The 26,701-nt window shown below is 35.7% G+C and overlaps 1 protein-coding gene and 1 long non-coding RNA gene across 5 annotated transcripts in view; one reads left to right on the top strand and one right to left on the bottom strand.

Moving 5' to 3' along the window:
- The window catches only part of LOC117214933 (acetylcholine receptor subunit alpha-like 1), a 278,214-nt gene that overhangs the window by 194,542 nt on the left and 56,971 nt on the right, over positions 1 to 26,701 (top strand). For all 3 annotated transcript variants that reach the window (XM_033461300.1, XM_033461299.1, XM_033461301.1), the window contains one exon: positions 1,307 to 1,443. In XM_033461300.1, the coding sequence (XP_033317191.1) occupies positions 1,307 to 1,443 (137 nt within the window). The remainder of the gene's footprint in view (positions 1 to 1,306; positions 1,444 to 26,701) is intronic.
- Positions 23,495 to 26,525, bottom strand: LOC117214934. 2 transcript variants are annotated; one of them, XR_004488981.1, is made up of 4 exons: positions 25,075 to 26,525; positions 24,593 to 24,988; positions 24,077 to 24,366; positions 23,495 to 23,979 (listed from the first exon to the last, which is right to left on the bottom strand). It is a non-coding gene; the product is annotated as an uncharacterized LOC117214934 (long non-coding RNA). The 2 variants fall into 2 exon arrangements; XR_004488980.1 differs by lacking the exon at positions 25,075 to 26,525 and having other exon boundaries at positions 24,593 to 25,068.

Genomic DNA, 26,701 nt, shown 5'->3' with positions numbered 1-26,701 from the left:
TTAGTATCTTTATTTTTTTTTTAAAGAACACCTTTTTTTAAACCCGCCAAATTTCTTAATTTCACATTTCTCTCTGCCGTTGTTTAGTTCAGCCAGAAGAAAAATATATAGTAATTTAATCCTTTTTTGGTTTCTCGTTTCCGCGAAGAATTACGAGGTGGATCTTTCCCGCCGATTGAAGACAACAGCGACCAGACGCCCATGAAATTGGCTTAGAAATCTGTTATAATTTTTTTTTACTTTAAAAAAAATCTTTTTGTATTCGTTAAATATATATATAACTGTAGCGGCACTCGACAGCACAAATACCGCTACTCGACATGAACAACTAACGGACGACGGTAGCGCAGTGGTTAGCGCATTAGGTTACAAACGTGTTCGAAACGCGGGATCGAATCCCGGCGACCGAAGTCCGATTTTTATTCCACGATTCTAAATAGGAAGAAAATATAGCAGTACCCCCAGCAGAGCGACATCTACAGCCACCAACCATAATCATCACGGACTCGACTCATCCTCTACATAACCATACCTCAAAATTCAATAACTTCATTTCTTTCTTCCCCTTCTAAAAAAAATCACCAAAAAACGCTGTTTTAGAACATTCCAATTCAGGACACCCCCTTAACATTTACAGATACATGCAAATTGATATTGCGAACTATCGTATACCAATGTATTAGTTGCAGTCCACGGATAATATGAATTTTTGAGAAATTTTTCCTATCTGTATAAAATCATCGAGTAACAGTAAACTTTCAACAGTAAAATCTGTGGATCAATCAAAGAACCCTGAAGTACTTTCAGGAGCACACGCGAACATGATCTTCCTTTTAGAGCTTCCTTTAAAACGTAATGTACGACCAAAGAGTGTCCGGGGCAGATTTAGACAGAACTCGACCGAACGCTCTATGATGAACTACATTTTCTGCCATTACAAAAGTCAAGAATAGCAACACACTCAAACCGGCTGGCAGCGGAAACGGTCGACACATCAAGTATAAAAAGAAGATTAAAAAGGAAACACCCAACAGATCTCACAAAGGACATAACCTAACAAACACGTATTATCTGAGATAATTAAAGAAATAAATCAATCAAATTCGAAGATGGTATCCCACTGGGGGTAGCCATCCACATGTTATAATACTATATCACTAAGCTATAATATTTTACCAAATGTCCTACTGGACAAATTGTAAAATTCAAATAAATAAATAAAAAAAAAAGTCTTACTTAAACGCGTAGCCTTTGATATTTCATCGATGGCAAAATTCAGTTTTAAGGGAATAAATTATCATTACAGGTCACGCTCTCCATTTCCATTCTCATCAGCCTTCACGTGTTTTTCCTGCTGGTCGTCGAGATCATTCCACCTACGTCGCTGGTCGTGCCGCTGCTTGGAAAGTACCTGATATTCGCCATGATACTCGTCTCGATAAGGTAAGTGCTCGAAACATATTCCGAATAATTCAAATAGTCGTCTGTTAGCACAGACTTCTCCGGTATATCGCACTGTACAAAGGTTCCAATATGATCTTCGAGCGGCGCAAGTTTCGCATTTGCCCGGAAACACGTTCACCGAGTTCGCCGCGTATTTGCGGTTGCATCCAAGCAGAAACGTCAAGTGGTTTGCAGACAAGCTGCAAACTTTACCTTCGTACAAAAAATATTTATTCGTTCCCAGAGATAAATACGCTGGGAATCGAAGTTTTTCTCGCTTCCGCGAACCTGTAAATCAAATCTAGTTTATTGTAGCGATTCAATTTTTCCAATTGAATTTCACGCACGCGTAAATCTCGCTGCGTTCGATCGCCGCGTTTCGCTTTGCCTTTTCTCATATTATTCGCGAAAGTTAGGTTGCGGCTGACAGACATAACGTAATTTCGTTTCATTTGTTAACGGCCTATAGCCCAATTATACGCGTACCTGCCTGAATATTAACACTAGAACTACCGATAGTTAACGCGAAGCTATTTCTACAAAAGCCAGTGAAAATGACTGGTCTTTAAAAAATACGTAATAATAGAATATTTTTATATTTATTGATTTATTACTTTCTTACAGAAGAAATTCCACGTTATGTAATAGATTTTTGGTGTTATTAATCCATCTGGGATTCCTAAACGAGGGTTGACACATTTATAAAATTGTAGAACCAGTCGTTTTGACTGCTGTGGTATTTCTAGTGTTAGCATCTAGAATTTTCCTGATAACTGATATCATCATATGGAATGACACGCAGTACAAATTTTCAAAACGTGTGGCAAGTTGTACAAAACGAGGAAACTGGTTAATTGGGATTCGATGAACTAATTGCAGCACCCTTTTACACTTTGACAAGTACCAATCGTTTTGACTGGTATTGGTGTTTATTCGACCAATCGCGGGGAGACGTTGTCGCTAGGAGAGACGTCAACGGGAGTCAAATTCCCGTTACGATTATAACAATCGACACCACGACTTGATCGATCCCCTGATGTCCGGTGAGATAATAGGGGTGATTGAGTTTGTATAACACTGTGATTCACAGAATTATAAATTATATATTTCCAACACTTAGATTACACTGATGAGCATAGATAGATAGATAATCACTTATCGCACGAAGATAAGATATATATAGGTACGTTAGAGCTGGGCTCTTATAATTGGATTTAATGTATTAGTGGACGTAGCACTATAAGATATTTAGGAGAGGAAATGTAGGCTCGACAATATCGAGACCGACTTTCGCGTTATGCTTAGGCTGCCCCGATTGGCATTAGCGGTATACTTAGTAGTTGACTTTTCCAACGATGTAGAAGTGAAGTTGAGTGACGATGCTGTGTCAGAGGAAAGCTAAGGATGGGTGTGTCTAGCGCACGGGACCATCGGATTTGTTGGTGACGATTTTAGTTAGGAGAGTGAGGGAATTGGCTTCGTTGTTAATTGGTTAAACGAAGGGTCTTAACCGCCCTCCAGAGAAAGTGGTTGGTGGGAGGAAAGTTGCAGCATACGTGAGAAAAACTAACTTTCCCTTGTCACGCCGTGGTAGACAAGAGTCTTTAGAAATTCTTCGGAAACAGACGTTTGTTTGGTTTGAAGGACCTCTACTAGGAAATTCCTGAGATTTATGGAACATACTTAAGGCTATTGAGGGTACGCCGTACGGAAGAGCGGACATCTGGTGTCCGTCTGGCCCGCGGTGTGTGACCTGGGCCAGGCAGAGGGTCACCCGGCGTAACAATTGGTATCATTAGCCTTGATACAAAATTATTTTCAGTTTCAATACATAAGAAACAAAATAAAAATAAAATTCATTATATTATTCTTTTAGTTATCGTTGCGAAGGTCATTACATCTGAAAAAAATATAACATAAAGTAGGAATTTTAAAATAAAATTGTAAAACCAGTCAATTTGACTGGTGTGGTAGTTTTAGTGTTAAGCGTTCATTGATGAAACCTCTGACTTCTGAATTTGAATTGCGTTGTCCAAGATATTATTTCACATGCTCTGCCTCTATTCTTGTATCGTACGATTTGTCGTTATCGGTGGATTTGAAGTTCTGTTAGCAGATTTTTCCGTAGAATCGAGAGCGGATTTTGAAAGCGAAACGCACCTGGAACAGGGAAATTAGTGCGATTGCAATTACTGTGATTTTCCTAAGACACTTGAGAACACTTCAACTTACCTAAGATGCGATATACTTGATCTTCTTGTGTTTAGTGGTACTCGGGTGGTTTTGATCCATTTTGGTCAGCCTGAAGACTCGCAGATACCTGTGGCGGCATATTGTGTTCAGTCCGTGAGACCGAGCAACACTATGCAAAATTTCATTGTATTGTCGAGTATCGAAGAAAAAGATCGTTTGAGAAAAGGTTTCTTAAAATTCTTTCTACAGTTTCCTCGTTGTACTGTATTTTTATTGCATCCAATGGTTCAGCTTTGATCGATTATATATGAAACTAAGAAATGTTGAACGAACTTGAAAACTACACTTAAAATACATTATTTAAAGTGAGACAAGGTGTAGTGTTAATGTGTCATTTATGTTACTTCTGAATTTTTTAATCCTTTCCAATCGACGATTACTCGAATACAAATAAATATCCATTAACTTTGAAATATTTGGTATTTGTTTTACAAACAAATGATATGATAAAGTGAGAATGTTATAAATAAGTCGCAGAAAGTTTTGTTTTTTATGCTATACATATCTTTCCATCTTCAGGTGTATTAGCTTAGCCAATCGTAATATGGTTTCCATTGAAAAAAATCGTTTCTGTGCAACTAAGATAAAGAAGCAGACTACTATATACTTTAATACGTTAATGAATGTCGAAACGAAAAGGAGCATTCGAAAGGAAAACTGAAAACTGTATGTTTTACTGCGGGACATAATTACAAACCACGCCTCGACGTTTCAGGAAATTATCTTTAATTGACTCAACTATAAACACTCGCACGAAACTTTCAGACAATATCTTGCCTGTAATCTAAATTAGACTTTAAGCTTGGATAACTTGTAAAAGTGACGTATGCTGATGAGAATTCTTAAATTGAAAGCAATTAACTTTTCACTTTAATTTATTATATATTTATACAAGGACAAAGAGAGGAAGAGCAATATAGTTGCTTGACAATTTTTTGAATAAAAAATAACAGAATAATTTAAAATGTTGAAACGAAATAATTCAAATCGATGATGCAAATTTTATATCGTAGGATGGGAATTCAAAACTTAAATGATCTTATGAAAAAGATACGACTGTGAGCAATGTTATTTTGTCCTAAATCTTATGAAAAAGATCTTTAGGACAAAATAACATTGCTCATAGTTGTACACGTATAAACAATGTTACACGAGTCCCTTCAAGTAGCGTAACTTTGTCCTGACTGTTTTCCTAAAGCCATAAATAAAAGATAAAAGATACTTAGGTGTTTCTATTTACATAGATATCACACAACATATAGGCATATACGCGGTAAAATTAATATGTATGTATTATGTATACAGGGTGGTTGGTAACTGGTGGTACAAGCGGAAAGGGGGTGATTCTACGCGAAAAAAGAAGTTGAAAATATAGAATAAAAATTTTTCGTTTGAGGCTCTGTTTTCGAGAAAATCGACTTTGAATTTTCGCTCGGTACGCGTACACTTTATCGCGTCTCGTTACAACGGATCTCACTGTAGATCGTTGTCTCGATTGACGTTATCTTTTGAATTTTTTAAATTTAAAAATTTTTAAATTTTTATTCTATATTTTCGACTTCTTTTTTCGCGTAGAATCACCCCCTTTCCGCTTGTACCACCAGTTACCAACCACCCTGTATAACATAATATGTAGAAATTAAAAGAACAACTAATCGAATAATACCGAATAGCTTGAGTAAAAAATAACGACAAAATAATAATAATTAAATATTACAAAAATTAAGCAGTGAAAGAATATTCTGTCTAAAAGCAAGAGAAAAAATAAAAGCAAATAAAAATGATTTATTTACTACTACAATTACCTGATGTTTTTATTCAATTTGAAAAAGGACGTATGTAAATGTATGTTCGTTTAAAAAGTAAGAGAAAAATTAAATCAGATAAAAATGATTTATTTACTACTAAAATTACCTGATGTTTTTATTCAATTTGAAAAAGGATGTATGCAATGTCATTGCCGGTTTAAGGAGATTTTCCAATATTTGATATCGAATATCTTAGAGAATCTTGCAGCCTATGAAATGTCTCGCTGTCAACATATTTCATCCTATTTCCCACTTTTCTGGTAACCGTCGTTCATCTTCGTGTATAGAAGCAAACATCTCTACATATTCCATGTATACACGAAACGTCTTGAATTACCGAGAGGGAGAAACAAGTAATGTATATTCTTGACTTGCTACTCGATTCCAAATTGAATTTGCCGGAAGCATACGTACGAAGATTCGAGTGCATAACATCTACCAGTTTGCTATATTTACAGATTTTTACTTCTAAGTTGTTGCCAATTTCTCCCAAACATTGGATTTAAGATATTTGTTTCTCAGCTGTGGAAATTCTTGGATTAGTATTTCAATGTTCGGACAAAAGTTTAATCAGCTTGACTTAAAGTCAAAGGAAATTATTAATAATTTTGTAATCTACAAAGTTACGAAATCAATTTTTCTCAGTCTGTCTGAAAACAAATCGATTCTTTTATAATCTTCATTTGTTTCATCGTCGAATTTATTTGTATTATTCCTTATCATTTCGACTTGAAGCTTTGAAAATATTATTTTCCAAAACAATTTGCATGTTTTGTTACGAACACAAATTACGAATTACAGATACGTTATTTCCTTAAATTCTTAGGTTTTAAATTACAGATTTTCAAAAATTAATAAAGTTACAAATCACCGGTACAGGTTTTGAAACAATTTCATTATTATATAATATATAATATATTATTATATAATAATACAATTTCATATCCAATTGCAAAACATTCTACATACAATAACTGAAAAAAGGAACCCAGTTTTTTCTATTTAATCTAATTCTTGTTTCGTTTATATAAACTTCAATTAATCCTGTTACATTGAAAGGATAATGTTTATTATATTATATTTATATATGAGGAATTATATTATGTTATATATAAGAATAATATTTATAATATATTATAATATTATTATATTAAATTATTATATTAATATAATAAATATTACAATAATATTATAATATTATTAATATATATATTATTCAAATCTATGTTTTAAATAACAAGATTCAAGAGAAAGTAACAAATCGAATAGTTTTTTATACGATGCATTCAGACATTCGAGCAAACTAAAATACACAGAAGATGAAAATAATCTGGTAGATTTATGATACGGATGAGTAAAATCCACTGTCTTTCGAAAGTATTTGCGGAGGACACATTATCTTCGTAATTGGAGCCTCGAAAGCCATGAATTACCATACATTTGGCAGTGCTTCCAATGCTGCAGTTTCTTTAGTTACAGAGATATCACGAACCTGAAATGCTCGTTCGGGTAACATCCCGTGGGCGAAGGTCAAGATTGACGTATTTGAGATATTGCACGAGATATATGCCAAGTTAGGAAGATTGGGTTTATTGTAGAATTGAGCATGGGCAGCTGGTATCGTGGTTCCAATGATTGCACGAATTCTATATATAATCGAATATCGTGAGTAATGTTGCATTCAAGGTCGCCTCTTACATTTTTTTATTTTTCTGTAAGTGCATTGCAAGTTGATGTTGGCAAAGTAACGGTACGACTGGCGAACCCTTTGCTTTGAAACTTTTACGTTTAGGTCTTACAACCCCTGACCACTATGAAGTACATGGGGATGACATCTGTCACAGAAGGGGTTATAGAAGAGGTCACAGAAGGGGTCACGAAAGGTCAAGAAGTCTTCACGTACCTACGTAGACCTGTCTTAACGTTTACGACAAGCCCAAGATCCGTGGGATTAGATCAAACTAAGAGCGAAAAAACAGACTGGTCGACGTGGATTGACATCAGCATCGTTGTACAAACATTCAGAAGCATAGAAAAACATAGTACAAAAGTACAGAAAATAATGAACATGTATAGACAATGTTTCATTATATTGTTATACAGGGTGTTTCATTTTTACCCTGCCAAACAGTGTCAGCATATTTTATGATTGAGAAAGAAAAGAATAAAATGTTGTTACTAAACATAGGGTCGTAAGTGCTTTGTTACAGAGTTTTGACAAAGATACCGAGATTATAGGTGACTGGTTCCTTGTTTGTGTTTACTATTAGCGGTCATTGGAACTGGTCATGTCACTGTGCGTTCTAATGCTACGTACGTATATAGCTGGTATTAACACTAATTTATAATCTTGGTATTTTTGTTATAACCTGGTAATAAAACATTTACGGCTCCATGTTTATGGAATATCTTTCTCTTATTTTTAATTATTCGTAGAATATGCTGACACTCTTTGGTGGGATCGAAATGAAACACCCTGTATTTATAACGTATAATGATATTCATCGGGAATACGTGTGCTATAAATTTCGTTTCGTATGAACATTTTTGTTGAGGTTGATTGACAGAGGAACAGGTTTAAGTTATAAGTATAAGGTATAGGTCTAAGTATAAGTAAAGGTTTAGTGTATGTTAATCCAGATCCTCACTCTTTCAGTGTTACAATACAATGGAAGAAGGATAGGGAGCATGTTTACATGTTTATAGCAAAAAACATTACCAAAAAGTTAACCTTGGTGTGTAGTTATAACTGAGAGCTACAAGAAACAGCAATAGAAATCTCTTTCACTGTTTTAATGTTACAATACAATAGGAATATATTTATAGCAAAGAACATTATCAAAAAGTTAACCTTGGTGTGGAGCTGTAGCTGAGGGCTACAAGAAACAGCAATAGAAATCTCTTTCACTCTTTCAGTGCTACAATACAATAGGAATATATTTTCATTGTTCATATATTTATAACAAAGAACATTATCAAAAAGTTAATCTTGGTGTGTAGCTGTAGCTGAGGGCTACAAGAAACAGCAATAGAAATCTCTTTCACTCTTTTAATGTTACAATACAATAGGAATATATTTATAGCAAAGAACATTATCAAAAAGTTAACCTTGGTGTGGAGCTGTAGCTGAGGGCTACAAGAAACAGCAATAGAAATCTCTTTCACTGCTTTAATGTTACAATACAATAGGAATATATTTATAGCAAAGAACATTATCAAAAAGTTAACTTTGGTGTGTAGCTGTAGCTGAGGGTTACAAGAAACAGCAATAGAAATCTACTTACAGCTCTTTTGTTTCTAGTCCTTGTAACCCAAAACAAAATTTATATTCAAGGACACAATAATAGGAACCTCTCCTTATTTTGGATTTTTTCACTGAATTGTATTCTCTTCGTAACAGCAGTCTTCAGGTCACGGATATACAAAAGAAAAAGGTGTAGTGTTTCTTGAAGAAATAACTTCAACAATTTTTATATCCTGAATTTTCTATTTCTTCGATTAACTAAATTACGATTGAGAAAATGATGTAAAGGATCGTGTGTATTCGTTCCAGCCACATAAAATCCGGCACAACGACCTCTCGAATTTGGCACTGAAGAAAACAACACACAACAATGTTCGAATATTTTTACACGATTAGTAAGAACAATGTTCAAGATTTCGTTTCTTCGTCGATTTACTGCCTCGACACGTCGTTCTAAAAACTATCTGATTTATTGCTTACTATCGATACATCTTACAGAATCTTGAAAGCACGTCACGTTCGCTGAGTTTCTCTACGGAGGAGGGAAATTAGGATTTTCGTATAAAACTCTTCTCACAGCCTGATCAGGCAATCCCACAGCGAGAACATGTTGAATACCTGAATGTTCTAGAGAATTGGTAATGGCTTTCCTCGTTGCTTCAATATCCCACTATCTTCCAACTCTGTAGACTCTAAGCACCGGTTTCATTTTTGAATCTACGCCTTGTGGTTTTGGAATTTTGCAGTCCAAAGTGTGCATATAATGATTGGGTTCCATTGTGCACCATGATAATCATTGAAATATACCGCTGTACGTGTTTCACGCTTTTCCAGCCAAACTTTTTGGTATATTTTATGGACATAAATAAAAAAAAGAATGTTACGTAAATACACAGTGGCTCACTATAGTCTGTGAACACTGATCACAGGAAACATTATATTCATTTTGTACTTGGTATAAAGTATTTTGAAATTTTGTTAGCCCTGTACTACGACGCTATTTTGCCTGAATTGATGTCTTCGGTGTTCACAAAATGCGAAGAAGATATTTTTGAATTTACGAACGTGGATATAATGAACCTATTTCTCTAATATTTAATCTTTAGTGTACTTTAATGAAAAGAGGGATTATTTTAATAAGTGGAGAGATAAAAGGGAATTTGTTAGGAAGAAAATAAAAATGCTTTTATTTTACAACTTCCCAGTAACTTTTTAAATAAGCAGATTAAATCAGCGAGTATAAACTAAGGATTAAAAACTTTTTACAACGCACCATCGTTCCTGCAAGTACGTCTCTCCGTTAAAGAACATTTTAAAATACTATCAGAAAATAAACAAAGATACGCATTATGTATCTCTTCGTATGAAACACCAGAAACAATAATTTTATCCGATGCTCGAAGGATATTTCCTATAGACTTAATTTACGAGACTTTGCGAATTTTCATGAATTCTTCGCAAAATTACAAAACATTCACGTAATATGAAAAAATATATAAAATATCCAAAACATAGTGTTTTCTGTAATGCCTGGTAAGCAGAACAATTTTCTACCTTTAGAAAGGCTTAAGTTTCTTAATTATATCGCGAAAAATATGAATTTCCGTAAAAGTCCAGTCTATAAACTACATTCTGCGATATATAGGGTGACATAAAATTACGTTGTAAATTTCCATTACAATGTACAACAATGCAATGTAAACTACGTAAATCGTAAGACTTACTTCTGTTACTGGGATTAGTATAAAGGGAACTATACACGTGCGTTTTATTGCCACGCCAGTGATTTGCCTCTACAGCGTGGGATTTATGGCCGAGTTGTCCCCCTTTCGATTTCCCGCTATTCGTCGTTTCGCCTTCTACGTCGTTTCCTCCGCACCGCATCGTCTTTCTTATCATCAAAATTTTGTGTCACATGCCGGATATATGTAGGTATCTGTTCGCGATTCCAATTTAATGGCGCGGTGTTCTCGTGTCGAGTGATCAAACCGACCGACTTTACACAGTCTGATTTAACTCTGATCTTTCTACTTCTCATGCGGCCGCTGTTCCCGGCGATAACACGAAACGACTCAACTCCGATTGTCCCGTATAATATTTTCCAAGATTCAACGTAGCCACTGAAAAGTGCCGCGTTCTGCATACGATTTTATCAGTTTAAATATAAACACGCGCGATCCTGACAAACATTTGGAAATTATAAATGCGACTTTTGGCAATCTAACTAATGAAAAAGGGAAAAATATACAGAGAGCGTTAGGCGGAGCTTTAGATTAAACAATCGCAAACAGCGATTAACAATTTAATTCATCAGTTTATTAGGTGTTCTAACGAATAATCGAAATATTTCAGTGAAACTCAAAGTTTGTTTAAAACAAAATACAAGTAGTTCGAGTTAAATATTTGCCGCTGCTTTCTACGACTTTAAGCCATCCATCAGGCAAATGATGATGAGATTCCATCACGGAAAAATGCTGTGTCTCTAGACGAGGTCGATTATTCAGTTGTGCGCTGAATATATTAAAATATGGGTTGAACAAGTCGTAATTCATCTGTACTTCTGCCATTTATCGACTGCTGCTAACAATAGGTAATAAATCTTGCATTGTTTTTACCAATATGAAAATTACAATAGAATGTAATTTAGCATTATTCATAAAAATTTTAAAAAGAATTATATGTCTTGCATTCAGAGATCGTCTTTTTAACGTGAAATGTCCTAAACGACACAAAGCTACTTCACACGCTAGAAAAATCTACTTATAATTCTCAATGAGAATTGATTGTAAAATTCATCTAAATAAAAAAAAAACATTTTTATACAATGTGAAATACAAAATATACAGAACTTTGAAAATTTACAATTGTTAGCGTTTATCGGTATAATAGAGCAACCTAGTATAGAAGAGAAACTATTGAATTCACATACTTAACCTCTTAACCTACTATTTACGTTCGAGAATTTTGGTCCGCAAACGTAAACAAGGTATTATATATTATATTATATATTGTATTTGGCCCGATCATCGTACTACGAGCTATGCCCGTAATATTTACGTTTGGTCCGATCATCGTACTACAGATTATGCCCATAGTTGTAGGTTAAGGGGTTAAACTGCAGTATATTTATACATTACAATACATTGTACATTGCACAAATAAGAAACAACAACGATATATATCACAGATGAAATATAATTGCATTTGTACGTTGCATTGTACGGATATTTACAAATAAAAAACGTCAACGCTATATGTCACACATAAAATGCAACTGTATTTGTACTTTACAGTCATTGTACGTATATTTACAAATGAAAAATGGCAGCGATATGTAAACCACAGATATGTGTGTTTCATAACAAAATTCATAACATAATTTATCGTCTTTTTAATTGATCACCTGCTAATTTCTAATGTAATTTGTTTAACCCCTTAACCTACAACTACGGGCATAGCCCGTAATACGATGATCGGACCAAACGTAAATATTACGGACATTCTCGAACGTAAATCATAGGTTAAGAGGTTAAAGCAGCTTGTATGGAAAAATTATGCAAAGAATGCTCAAACTCTCATATGCACAACCGTTTTAAATATTTTCCTCTTAAAATCAAAAGAATCGTAGAATGCAATAGATAATAATAATAATCATAATAATAGGTAATAATAGTGTTGGAATACAACGATATCAGTCGCATGCGGATAGAGTGTTTGATCATACGGATTCTTCCGTTCGTTGCCCAGCGCCATCCCCACCAGCGTGCGTTCGTGAGATGCACCACGGCAGTTAGCACATGCATGCTTTTTCAAAAAACGCCGGAAGAAGCGTGAGGATATGGATGGAACATTCTAGATGGGCACGTCGAGAAGCTACTAGAAGGTTCTGTGCCACATGTGACGCCACACAGACACCCACACAGGTCACACTCATTACTGCGTAGAGAGTGGGGCTCTAAACCTTTTCAAGGGCCATGGGTCACAAAGCCAGTCAGTCTGTGAATAACTAGCCAACTGTCTACATTCCAGAACGCACATTTATAACTCTTGAAATAATTGTTTAATAAATATCACATTGTATTATTTCAACACAAACATTGTGTCTTCCACAGAATATTAATCCTAATTCCAAGATTAAATTCTAACAAATAGTAATCATAACAATAATTACAGATAATATAATAATAACAATAATAATAATAGGTAATAATAAGAATCATAATAATAATTATAGATAATAATATAATAATAATAACAGATAATAATAATAATCGTAATCGCGTGCACATTAGAAAAGAAAAGGATTTTAACACGCGGTTTCGTTTGCTTCTCGTACTTTCTTTTATAGCTTTTCAGCATAGAACTAAAATTGCTGATTAGAGTGGCGAGAACTATACATATGTATATATGTTTGGATGTAAAAAAAATGGCGAAAAGAGTGGCCCGTTTTCATTCGTTGCGCCGGTTTCATTTTCCTTGCACCTTATCGGAATGCGAGTTGTCGAAAGTCTTCCTGATTATCAAAGTGCGTCATCGCGATATTCAACCGCCAAACAAAAGGTTTTTGTTTTCGGATCTGGGTTATCACACAAATGGACCGTGCGGCCCACCTTATTCTGAACAGGTAGACACGCTATTCGAACGAAACGTTTATAATGTGCATTGGCGATATTAATTCGAAACGAGTGTGTCGACGATCACGCTGCTAAAGTTTTCAAAAAATACACGGCTTTCGCAGACAGCATTTTACACGAAGGCCTTTTAATCTGTCTCTAAAATCAAACGAAATATGGATATTTCATGTATTGTAATAAATTTCATTTTACAATTCGTTACGCGTTCATTTATTCGTACAAAGATATTTCTTTCATTATATATATCCAGCGAGCAATATTATTTCAAAATTTCCATCCTTTATATTAATAAGTTTTTAATGTGCTTGCTGCCCATATTTCTGTGGAGCTGTTAAACCTGCTGTGCAAATAACCAAAGAGTTGAAGACTAAATGTCGATCTTTAACTTTCAAACCTGAAACTACTACTGGGAGATTTCATTCGCTTTTATTGATGTTTTATTAACGTTCTTATCAAACACGTTGTGATCAAACTGACATCATTTGGATTTATATTACAGTGAATAGGAATAATTGTTTTATCGCCATTGAAAAATCTAAAGCGCAAACCATTCTACACAATTAAACCACTTGTTCTCCTTCATGGAAAAATAATTTGAAGAATTTTTTGAAACTGCTTCGAGCTTTTCGCAATCTTTTTAACGTGTTTATACTTTGAACTTGGAGTAACATAAATAAATTACAGTATAATAAACAAGCATACACAAACGGACTATATTATTTCATATAATTCTGCGTTCGATCCTAACTTTTGGAACTTTGCAAGCCCAGACATCGACAAATATGTTCGACTCTTCCTTTACACTGGGTAAACACGTTTGATCTAGCTTGAAACAAGTTTCGGGATTAGTTTCATGCTCGTTCCGCCTAGAGGCGATTATAGTGTGTAATTTAGAGTGCAATTTGAGTATGAGCCACAATTGCGATACTCCGCGAAATTGAGGCCATTAAGTATTACGATACGCTAATTCACCGAATTCACGAAATTTACTTTTCTTCCGAGAAATTGTTCTACGGATATTTGCAACGAAATTTTTATTTAAATTACATCAAAATGTTCTGAATTATTTGCGATGTAAATTTATGCAGCTGTCGTTGCTCTTTGAACTCTGAAGTCATTCTGTCTTTGATTTTCGAATGCTTCTGTATCTCTTCAATGATACTATGATACTATGTTAATGATACTGACCAACTTACATTCGTTGGACCATCACACTCATATAAGCTGAATTTATGTTTAAAATACATCATGTCGATTTTCAAGTAATTCACGACTCTGTATCTTAGAAAATAGATTTACTTTTAATACCATAGCTTTTTATTTATTGTCTTCAGTCGACAGTTTTTAGATCGTGCAGGTTTTTATCATCAAAGTTCGAATGATCAGTTTTAAATCTAGCAAATCACTAACAGACAATTCCTTCATGGCGAGCATCTTCTCTAGAAATAGCACACGCTTCATTCGTAATTTCTAGTGCGTTTCTCATTCTTCTAATAAGAAAAAAAAGCTTCAAATGCATCTTATTCTCTGGCACATTAAGTCATTTGCAAATCAATTTATTTAAAAGATTTGCATATTTAATTCGGCATACGCGGTATGAAATATTTTTGTACAGGAACAAAAAAGTTATTCAGATGGTCTGTTCAAAAGCATAATTAAATCATACATATGCCTACCTATTCCTACATCACCATAAATCATCTAAAGATGCAGTTTAACGCTCTTCAACCTTCTGTTAGTAATTAACAAAACGTAGTGTTTTAAAAATTTCTTGAAATTGAAATATCATTCCACTACGACGCACGTTAAAAGTTAAACTGATTTTGCGCGAAGCGAAAATTACTCCTATCAATGAAACTTATTACTTAACACTAGAACTACCGATAGTTAACACGAAGCTATTTCTACCAACGAGGGTTGACACATTTATGAAATTGTAGAAGCAATCATTTTGACTGTTGTGGGATTTCTAGTGTTAGCATCTAGCGATCTGGAATTTTCCTGATAACTGATATCATCATATCGAATGATACGCAGTAAAAATTTTCAAAACGTGTAGTAAGTTGTACAAAAGGAGGCAACTGGTTACTTGGGGTTTGACAAACAGATTGCAGAACACTTTTACACTTTGAAAAGTACCAGTCATTTTGACTATTGGTATTTAGAGCTTGAATACATAAAAAACAAAATAAAATTCATTATATTATTCTTTTGGTTATCGTTGCGAAAGTAGGAATTTTAAAATAAAATTGTAGAACCAGTCAATTTTACTGGTGTGGTAGTTCTAGTGTTAAATTACCATCCAAGTATCTTCGAAGTATTCTCATTACGTAGTCCGAGTATCTCCTTAAAAATTAATGAATTTCGCGATTCAACAGTGAGCACCGAGTAACCGAAAACACGTCGAATCAACTTGATTAACATTTAAACGTTCGCAGCGGTGAGAGACGCGGATAAAACGAGGTATTAACAGCGAATTCTACCAATGGAATGCGCGCAGCGTGTTTTACATGCGTCTGACAGCTGCATATCCCAATTTTGTACAAATCTGCTGGTTGATAAACGACAGAACATTGACCTCTCGCTGGAAGCAGCGGCATTGAAGAATTTTCACCGAGTTGGAACGAAACTGTCGAAGACACTGCCCTCCCTTTCTCCCTCCCAACTCCCGAAGAAGAAAAGAAAAAAAAAGAAATAAAAGTGGCGAGTATGAAACATAAAAAGAAGTTACGCGTGTTGCATGTATCAGGCCACGCTGAACGCGTTACAGGTTCGGTTTTTACGTGCAGTAAAATACACATCCGACGCGGGAGACAAAGAGACAGCGATAAAGAGGAAGATAAAGTCGGCGAGGAAAGAAAGGGCAAAGAGAACGGAATAAAGTCCTGAAAACGTTAATAACGAACGACCGAACGCGGAGACCGAAATCGTTGCGTCCCAGTTTGCGGCACATTGTTGTCGACTTTAAAATCTTGGTTTTGTACGGCTCTAACAACCGGCAACACGACCGACAGTTTCTGTAGCTTTGGAGAAGGTCCAGATCCGTGGTCACGGTCTTCTTTCTCTTTCTTTCCACTCTCCTTCCTCTCTCTCTCTCTCTCTCTTTCCTGTTTTTTCTTCCAGTTCATAAAGTTAATTTCTTGCTTCATCGTTTTTACAATCGGAGGTCGTTTGTTCGAGGTCGGTGTGTGTAGGTGAAAGAAACGAAATTTTCATCTGCCGACTACTCGCCCTGTCGCTTTATCTCGCCTTCGCCTTAAAACCTTTGCCACCTAACTCGCTATGAACTGCAACAGAATCCTTTCCCTCTTCGTTTCTTCCTTCTCGTGTCTCTTCTTTTCTCTTCTTCTCCTCCTTCTATCGTTCTCACTGCAATCGCCTGATTCGCTTCTTTATTATACCGTGTGTTTCGTGTCCAACCGCGATACAAGAGCCCTTTTACGCTTGTTTTATGTAGATTCGTGGTTATGGCATTCTCTAGTGAGCTTGGACGTTGTTTATTATTCGTACGGTATCTCGTCCCACAGTTTTCGGCAGACCGGAGCAGCAGGATGATAGTTGCTCGAAGGATGTTGCATTTTAATTCTCCTCGAATTCCTGAAAACAGTCTGAGACAGTTTTGGATGTCTTTCAAGCATTGTCCAATGGCGACTTTAGCGGTGTGACAACGACCATACCCAAATCCATGTCATTCTATACCAGCTGACAGTGAACCATTAGGCTTTGACCTGACCTTAGCATATGGTCCAACATTACACTTTCCCCATTACGTAGGGCAATCAGGATCCTCTCCTTGCTCCTCAATACCTACAAACGCAACATATAAAAACTGCAAGCATTCAATCATTGTAATATTGTACTTAATCATTTTCGTGAATACTATACCTACAAAACCTACAAAACTACCTACAAAAATATAAAAGCACAGTCAAGTTAAGCTATAGCTCAGCTACTCCTTTTTTTATCATTAATTTTACGTGACAGCGACATCGTGCTTCTTCCTCTACTGACCTGAGCTCACTGGCCTTTTCCGTGTCATCTCTTCTTGCACTTTTACTTTTTTTTCTTCTTGTATTTTTCTTATTCCACCGCTTTGCGTTCCTCTGGTCCTGGTTAGCTGGCGTTCAACTGCTTCTACCGTTGCAGTACGATTCCAGAAGTCCATAGTGTCTCAATCACAACTTCGTACTAGGTTTACGGTTCGATCGCGATGTTCCTTCAATGAGCCAGCAGAATTTCCAGAATTTATCTAGCGTATCCTTTGCTTTCTGCCTCGTTCTATGTACATCCTGTTTCCTACGCGAGTCCTTTGTCCAAACTTATTCACAGACAGACTACCTCCTTCTTACAAAGTATTATTTCCGTCTGAAACTCTATTTTACATATGCTAATTTCGTATCTGAAACTCTATTGTACATATGCTAATCAACTGTCCTAGATGTAATATCAAAATGTACAACATCATCTAACTAATTACCTGAACATATTACAAAAGAAAGGCTCCATGGAAGAGACTCTAGATCTTCTGAAAGATTTGTACATGTGTTAATCAATTGTCCTAGATGTAATATCAAAATATAAAACATAATCTAACTAATTACCTGAACATATTACAAAAGAAAGGCTCCATGGAAGAGACTCTAGATCTTCTGAAAGATTTGTACATATGTTAATCAACTGTCCTAGATGTAATATCAAAATGTACAACATCATCTAACTAATTACCTGAACATACTACAAAAGAAAGGCTCCATGGAAGAGACTCTAGATCTTCTGAAAGATTTGTACATATGTTAATCAACTGTCCTAGATGTAATATCAAAATGTACAACATCATCTAATTACCTGAACATACTACAAAAGAAAGGCTCCATGGAAGAGACTCCAGATCTTCTGAAAGATTTGTACATATGTTAATCAACTGTCCTAGATGTAATATCAAAATGTACAACATCATCTAATTACCTGAACATACTACAAAAGAAAGGCTCCATGAAAGAGACTCTAGATCTTCTGAAAGATTTGTACATATGTTAATCAATTGTCCTAGATGTAATATCAAAATATAAAACATAATCTAAGTAATTACCTGAATATACTATAAAAGAAAGGCTCCATGGAAGAGACTCTAGATCTTCTGAAAGATTTGTACATATGCTAATCAACTGTCCTAGATGTAATATCACAATATACAACATCATCTAACTAATTACCTGAACATACATAAGCTCCATGGAAGAGACTCTAGATCTTCTGAAAGATTTGTACATATGTTAATCAACTGTCCTAGATGTAATATCAAAATGTACAACATCATCTAATTACCTGAACATACTACAAAAGAAAGGCTCCATGAAAGAGACTCTAGATCTTCTGAAAGATTTGTACATATGTTAATCAATTGTCCTAGATGTAATATCAAAATATAAAACATAATCTAAGTAATTACCTGAATATACTATAAAAGAAAGGCTCCATGGAAGAGACTCTAGATCTTCTGAAAGATTTGTACATATGCTAATCAACTGTCCTAGATGTAATATCACAATATACAACATCATCTAACTAATTACCTGAACATACTACAAAAGAAAGGCTCCATGGAAGAGACTCTAGATCTTCTGAAAGATTTGTACATGTGTTAATCAATTGTCCTAGATGTAATATCAAAATGTACAACATCATCTAACTAATTACCTGAACATACTACAAAAGAAAGGCTCCATGGAAGAGACTCTAGATCTTCTGAAAGATTTGTACATATGTTAATCAACTGTCCTAGATGTAATATCAAAATGTACAACATCATCTAATTACCTGAACATACTACAAAAGAAAGGCTCCATGGAAGAGACTCCAGATCTTCTGAAAGATTTGTACATATGTTAATCAACTGTCCTAGATGTAATATCAAAATGTACAACATCATCTAATTACCTGAACATACTACAAAAGAAAGGCTCCATGAAAGAGACTCTAGATCTTCTGAAAGATTTGTACATATGTTAATCAATTGTCCTAGATGTAATATCAAAATATAAAACATAATCTAAGTAATTACCTGAATATACTATAAAAGAAAGGCTCCATGGAAGAGACTCTAGATCTTCTGAAAGATTTGTACATATGCTAATCAACTGTCCTAGATGTAATATCACAATATACAACATCATCTAACTAATTACCTGAACATACATAAGCTCCATGGAAGAGACTCTAGATCTTCTGAAAGATTTGTACATATGTTAATCAACTGTCCTAGATGTAATATCAAAATGTACAACATCATCTAATTACCTGAACATACTACAAAAGAAAGGCTCCATGGAAGAGACTCTAGATCTTCTGAAAGATTTGTACATGTGTTAATCAATTGTCCTAGATGTAATATCAAAATGTACAACATAATCTAACTAATTACCTGAACATACTACAAAAGAAAGGCTCCATGGAAGAGACTCTAGATCTTCTGAAAGATTTGTACATGTGTTAATCAACTGTCCTAGATGTAATATCAAAATATAAAACATAATCTAACTAATTACCTGAACATACTACAAAAGAAAGGCTCCATGGAAGAGACTCTAGATCTTCTGAAAGATTTGTACATATGTTAATCAACTGTCCTAGATGTAATATCAAAATATAAAACATAATCTAACTAATTACCTGAACATACTACAAAAGAAAGGCTCCATGGAAGAGACTCTAGATCTTCTGAAAGATTTGTACATATGTTAATCAACTGTCCTAGATGTAATATCACAATATACAACATCATCTAACTAATTACCTGAACATACATAAGCTCCATGGAAGAGACTCTAGATCTTCTGAAAGACTGGAAAGATTGGTTTATGCAACTTGCTACAGATTCGTTCTGTCCCTGATCGTTCTTAACGTGACACTAATAATCTCCAAAGATGCACACCACCTTAAACACGCAATTGAAAGAAATAATATAAAATAAACATTTTTTAAGAAGATAAGAAACAACTCTAATAGGCGTAACCTGAATTTCATACTTCGATACGTAAACACTGGTCCCGCAGCAAGCACGTTGCTTGTAATTTCTCGGTCGACTCCTGGTCAGTGGCACAGACTGGATAAACAAGAAGTCATCGGCGAAGGTAATCTGACGAATGATGCAGATGAATGAAGGCGTCTGAAGGATCTGTTGTGCATATCGAAAAGAGCATGGGTCCTACTACGCTGGTCTGAAATACCACGGATCTTTCGTATTCGCCGATTTCAAAGGTTTCATCCAGCATTTCAACGAAGGTTTTTTATTCGTCATTTTTCCAATTTCTGGAAATCGTTTTCTCCTTTTGAAAAGCCTGTTAATGCCGTCGTAATGAACGCCCCGCGCGATTGATACCGACACTAAAGCGAAACAATGGTACCGCCGATCGATCGTGTGCATCCTGGTTACGCTCCTCAGCTACGCGCTCTGAGACAATGCAAATGAAACGGAAGCCATGTCTGCCGCGGCAGGAAAAAATTTATGAGCATTGTCCGTGCTTACCGCGCAAGCTGATTCGACGAATAAAACAGATGAACGCCAATGGAAACGTAGATCGATGCCGGGCACGAAGGTGGACCTGCTGTCGGGGATCAATTTAATTTGACGCTGTTCGCCGATGATCCCGTGAATGGGGACGAACGAGTATTCTTTCAAGTCGATTGTTCCTTCCCTTCTCTTCTCTCATCGTGGTTCTTCATCGAGATTTTTTCGCTTCCTGCGGCGATTTCACATTGTTTACGCGTTGAAGGGAAATGTGCTTTCGCGTTAAAATTCACGATATTCGAATCGTTGATCGACGTTCGAATCGGATGGTCGCGCGAGGAATAGCTGACTCGACGAAAGTCTGCAATCAATCGGAACTCAGTAGTTACGTAAATGTGCCAGTAGATAACGTTTATTACGCGTGGATTTTGTTCTCTTCGAGGCTAATTTAATTTAGTAGCAGCAGGATTTAATTTAGTTCGAAGATATGTTGGAAAAAATTGGATATTGTACGTTGGAATAATTTACAGATCAGAATAATACTCGGGTGCGTTTCTTGCGCGATGAAAACTGGTTATAGATACGACTTTGGAAAACCCGAATAATAAAAGAGTGAAACGAAAAAAAGAAGAAAGTTCAGAATAAGAAGAGCAACCTGCTATTAAATATACCAAGAAATTATTAAAAAAAATTTTCTTTTTATATCTCCTATACTTTACATACTTCGCAATTTATCAGCACACATTTATCACATTAAGCACAATTTTTTCAATGTGACAAAATAGCACAAGCGGTGTCTTCATTGAGACAATGTTCTTATCATTGAGATCAGTCGATCTGGGTCATTTGCAGATGTTTGCTCGTTTATTAGGTTTGCAGGGTGTGTTCTTTTCAGCTTACGAGGATCACATATCTTATTATTACTATTCTTTTTTTGTAGCTGCTTAATTATGCCTCGATTGTTCCTTTCTTTACTTTGATGACGATTACAAATACAATCAGTCAGTGATATTAATTATAGTAATTGTAACGCTATTTTTAAGATAGTCAACATATATCGAAATTGTTAAAGCATACTTTTACTAATATTATTTTTAATAAAACTCTGAATGTAAGTTTCATCCTGAATACGATCGTTTCATTTTTCAACTAATATCTTTACACTAGCAAATTATTGGAAATATATATGCATAAAGTAGGCTGCAAAGGAAACTCTAAAATCTAATTTTGGCCTCTGATCTTATTTTAGGCAATTAGTAGACATTAATAGAAACGATAATTAATATTAATTATTATAAATAAGACAGACATCAAAGATGCTGCACAGATACCTCAGTTAGGTTACAGACAGCTGATTCAATGTGTCTGTTCGATGTCTTGTATTGACAAATGCATATTTCTGGTCGCATCCTAAACATCGATATGCATAAATTTTATAAAACATCAAATTAAAAACAAAGATAGAATATGAGTGACGCAGATGCATAAATTTCTTCCTTTCGTTTGAATTTTAACTTATTCTACTTTACGATCAAGAGATATGGCAAGAGATACACAATAAACAGTAGACAAATGATCTCTAAGCGTCGAACTTTGAAAATATTACGAAAATATCGTTTTATGTAACTTTTTTCTGCAATAGCATTTGGTATCCAAAGGCTTACGAATGGCAGTGCATAAGTGAGAAAAGAGAAGAAAGGATGAAATTCAATTTAAAATTGAGCACAGGGAAAATTTGATTCCGTTCTTTATTAAAATTGATCGTTCAGCTTCTAACAAGTTCGTTATTGTAGTCTGGATTTCCCGTATTTTCGCTTCGAAAGATTCGTTGTGGTGGGCGAAGCCTCGCATTTTTCACTTGATCATTAAAATTTTCGACGTAAGCTGTGCGTGCTGGTTGCCTATTGCCAAGCTTTATTAACGCAAAACAACAGTAATAAATTTTGTATAGAACACCGCCCTGCCATTATTAAGCAAACCACGCCGCTTTCGTTAGAACTCGTTTCAAAAGAATCGTAGTGACGCGTGTTAAATTCGCTGAGAACTTATTGTTCAGAAATATGAATTCTGTGCGACTTGATTTTTATTTTAATTAGAACTTCGAGTTATGAAGATCGAGTACAACAGCAATACATCTCTATCGAGCTGTGTGTAAATGTTCGTTCAAAAAGTGGGAAAAATTGAACAGAGGAAGACTATTTTACAACTCGCTTAAAGTTCATGTCAAGTTTTTAATTAATAAACGTTGCTTTCCAACCGATGGCTCGTTTCAATTATTTTTTAATTATACAACGCTCGATAGTTGTTTCCATTTCTGTATTATTCTGTTGAAAATGCTTCAATCTATAAAATAATCGATATAATCAACCGATATAACATTTTGAGGAATAACACGGAAATATTATTTACGGTAGCCGCGGTGAATAAACGATATGACAGGATGTATGACATGAATATGACCTGATCGAATCATTTAATAACGATAATGCAGGTAAACCAAAGTTTATAAATGTTTAGCGCACTCTACATATCAAATTTCTTGTATAACGCGGTAGAAATTATTTATTTCTTTAACATCATTCGATATTTAATACAAGATTTAAAATTATCTATTCTTTCACCTCGTAACATTAATTCTAAACGGGAGTTAACAATTGTTTAACAAAACTATACAAATTTCCTTCAGTTCTAATTTCCTGTTTCAATTTTTCTCACAAAGAAACGTCCCCGCATTTACAAAATATCGCTCGATGTTTCGATCGCAGATCGTTCTGTCAGTGTTCTCATAAAATTCGGATCGTTCGTTTGTGTACCGTGGTAGTCGCTAAATAACGTTCACAGGTACGAGCGACCTTAAATAAATAAAACGAAAAGAAAAGAAGGAGAGAAAAAGAGGAGCGAGAAGAGAAAAAGAAGGCAAAGAAGCACGGTGACCGAATCGAGGCGTCTCGTTAGTTAAATGTCGTTCATACGGAGCCGCAAATGCTGCTATTAATATTAAGCGGAGCCCAGTGCCAGTTTCAAAGAGATTTCCTTGCTCGTACGAGGCTGCCAGCGCCCTTTGAAAAGAGCCCTTACGGGCCAATGAACCTATGCAAGGGTGTGAATAGAAACACTTGTGAAATTAATGTGCCGGAATGTCGACGACCGGCTGACCCGTATATCGAACGCGAATCTGTGTACTTACGAGGAATTTTTGCCTCGCGACGAGGCCAGAGGTTGAATCCGGGTGGCACGTAATCAAGGCAGAAGGTCGCGCGCCAATTTTTCACGTCGATGTTCGAAATTAAACGGAAGACAGGCTGGCGCACCTGCACCGATTTTGTAGCTGTGTGCGCGTCGTCCAGAGGCAATTTTCTATTTCATTAATTCACATGATAACCAACTCTTCGACGGTCGCGAGAATAAGTCTCCTCTTTTTTTTAATTGGTGCTCGCTGGATCGTGACGCGTCCATTACGACACGGTCTGCATATACCTGTGAACATATAATTCATTTGCTATGAATTTAACAATTTGCGTTCTAACGTGAAACTTTGCGTCCCAGTTCTCATTCGATTTCCTTGCGTTTATCAGCCACTCGTTTACCTCTAGTTTCGCTGCTTCTTAAAAGTTCCGTTCTAAACATATTGGAAATTTATTAAAACAGTCAGCCCTACAGTATCACCAATTAAATTAGTAATAATAAATAAAAATAAATTTACCACGATGGCCAGTTGCATCTCGCTACGAAAAACGGAAGCAGCTTTCTCTTTAACTCCATATCTTCTAACTTGTGTACACATTTTCAGATCCGTTTCAAACTTGACCAATATGATCAGGATAGTCGTGTCTCGTTACGGTGTTCATGAAATTCCTAAACGTTCTGTACAGTACGAGCGTCGGTCAAGTATCAACTGGACCGCGTGTGGCACATCTCCGCAGCGTCAATTATCCACATGGAACTGCGTGAGAGTACAAATAGTTTAGTCAAATGTTTCACAATAAAGCCATATTAAAATCTGTTTGTACCTATGGGTACCAATCAAAAACTCTAAGATCCTTAATAGATGCACCTTGGTATGTTACCAACGAAACGATACATCGCGACCTTAAGATGCCTACAGTTAAAGAAGAAATATCCAAATTCAGTAATAAATATAACAAAGAGTTAACAACCACCGGAATCCATTAGTTACTCAATTACTTGACACGACGGATGAGATCCGCAGGCTAAAAGGGCATTACCCTCCAGATTTAAACATTAGATTCAGCTAGAATCAAACATACGATTGTTGAGAATTTTGGATCTTAAGAGTCGAAATAACGGTATAGAAACACTAAATTTACACTTAGAATTCATATTAGAATAGTTATATATTTATTGAATAAACGATTTCAAAGATATTCATCGATACACACTTGCACGCGTCTCACCTTCTTCTACAGCAGACTGTTAACTGAACAGTTTACGTTCCTTTGTTTTCGAGACGCCGCGCACACACACACTTCCACACACTGATATTCACATACAAGTATCACTACTGCGCAGCTAACCTAGTCTAGCACATAAAATTATACATATCTCAATAACGATAATCACTTATTATACACGTTATAGCACCACGCCAGAATAATTTACTTATAATTCTCAATAAGAATTGATTGTAAAATTCTTCCAAATAAAACAAAAAATGTTTCACAGACGTTCCACTACACGTGCTGCACTGTTTATCGTTTCTTCGGTAGATAGCGCAATGAGCGAGGAAACTGTACGTCTTCGGTTACACAATGAACGATTATTAAGCTTACTTTATTTGAGGGCGCAAAGACCACTGGATTTTTGCGTAGATCGCGATTACGGTTTGGGAATGAAACATTAGCAAGAAACGTTCAAAACACATTTTATCTGCGACGCCTCGAGACAAGTGTAACACCAGCAAACGTGGAAGCTGTTGGCAAACCGATCGAGCACGATCGCGCGCGAGGATCGACGAAATTTGCTCGAAAGTTAAATATTGGTCGTGGGAGCGTGGTTTCCATTATTCGGAGAGTTGGAGATCCGCAAAATCACGAGCACCGAAAGAGGCAGCAGCAGGGCGATGTTTCAACCGCAACGAAGAAGTAGAGCAATTCGCGTGCGATTGCTTTCTGACCCAGCTCTCCACTTTCTGTGAAACTGCAATGAAAAACTTAGCAATCCGACGGCAAAAGTGTACAGAGAAAAACGGGACATACACGTAAAAAAATAAGTCGGTTGTTCTTCTTGAAACATTTTACCTAAGTATAAAGTTAGCAACAGAGTGCGGTTTGTATTTGGCCGAGCCTCCTGGTGATATACACGGTGATCTGGCAAATTATCTTCTTTTTCTCAACGTGAGAAAACCATCGCAATTTTAGACAGTGAGGTCTAGTTATTGTATTGCAACGTACAGGATGTTCAAAAGAAGGGTCCATGAATTATAGTACTCACCAAGAGGAGCAAAAAATGTCCAGTCCACGTGGGTCCTGCGATCAATCCTTTCGACGTGAAATCGACTTTTATCATTTACAAACATTCGATGTCACGAGCGAGTTTCTTCTTCGAACGTAAACAGAGAGAGAGTGATTGAGAAGTGCGTTAGCTGAACATTGTCAACACAAAATCATTACTAATATCAACAGAGATTACTTCATAGAGGCAAACAAAATAAAAACCTTCTTTGTTACAGCAAATGTTCGATATGTTTTCCTTCCATTGCAATGCAAAGCTCACGTCCACGTATCATAGGTCGCTTGTGTTGACAGCCTTGAGCCAACGTACTTCTGAATCAATCTCTTTGTTTACGCTCGAC

This window comes from Bombus bifarius, unplaced genomic scaffold (genome assembly GCF_011952205.1).
Source record: "Bombus bifarius isolate JDL3187 unplaced genomic scaffold, Bbif_JDL3187 scf7180000009275, whole genome shotgun sequence".
NCBI classification, from domain to species: Eukaryota; Metazoa; Arthropoda; class Insecta; order Hymenoptera; family Apidae; genus Bombus; species Bombus bifarius.
Note: the sequence above shows the minus strand (reverse complement) of the source record. Positions and strands in the feature narration are given on the sequence as shown.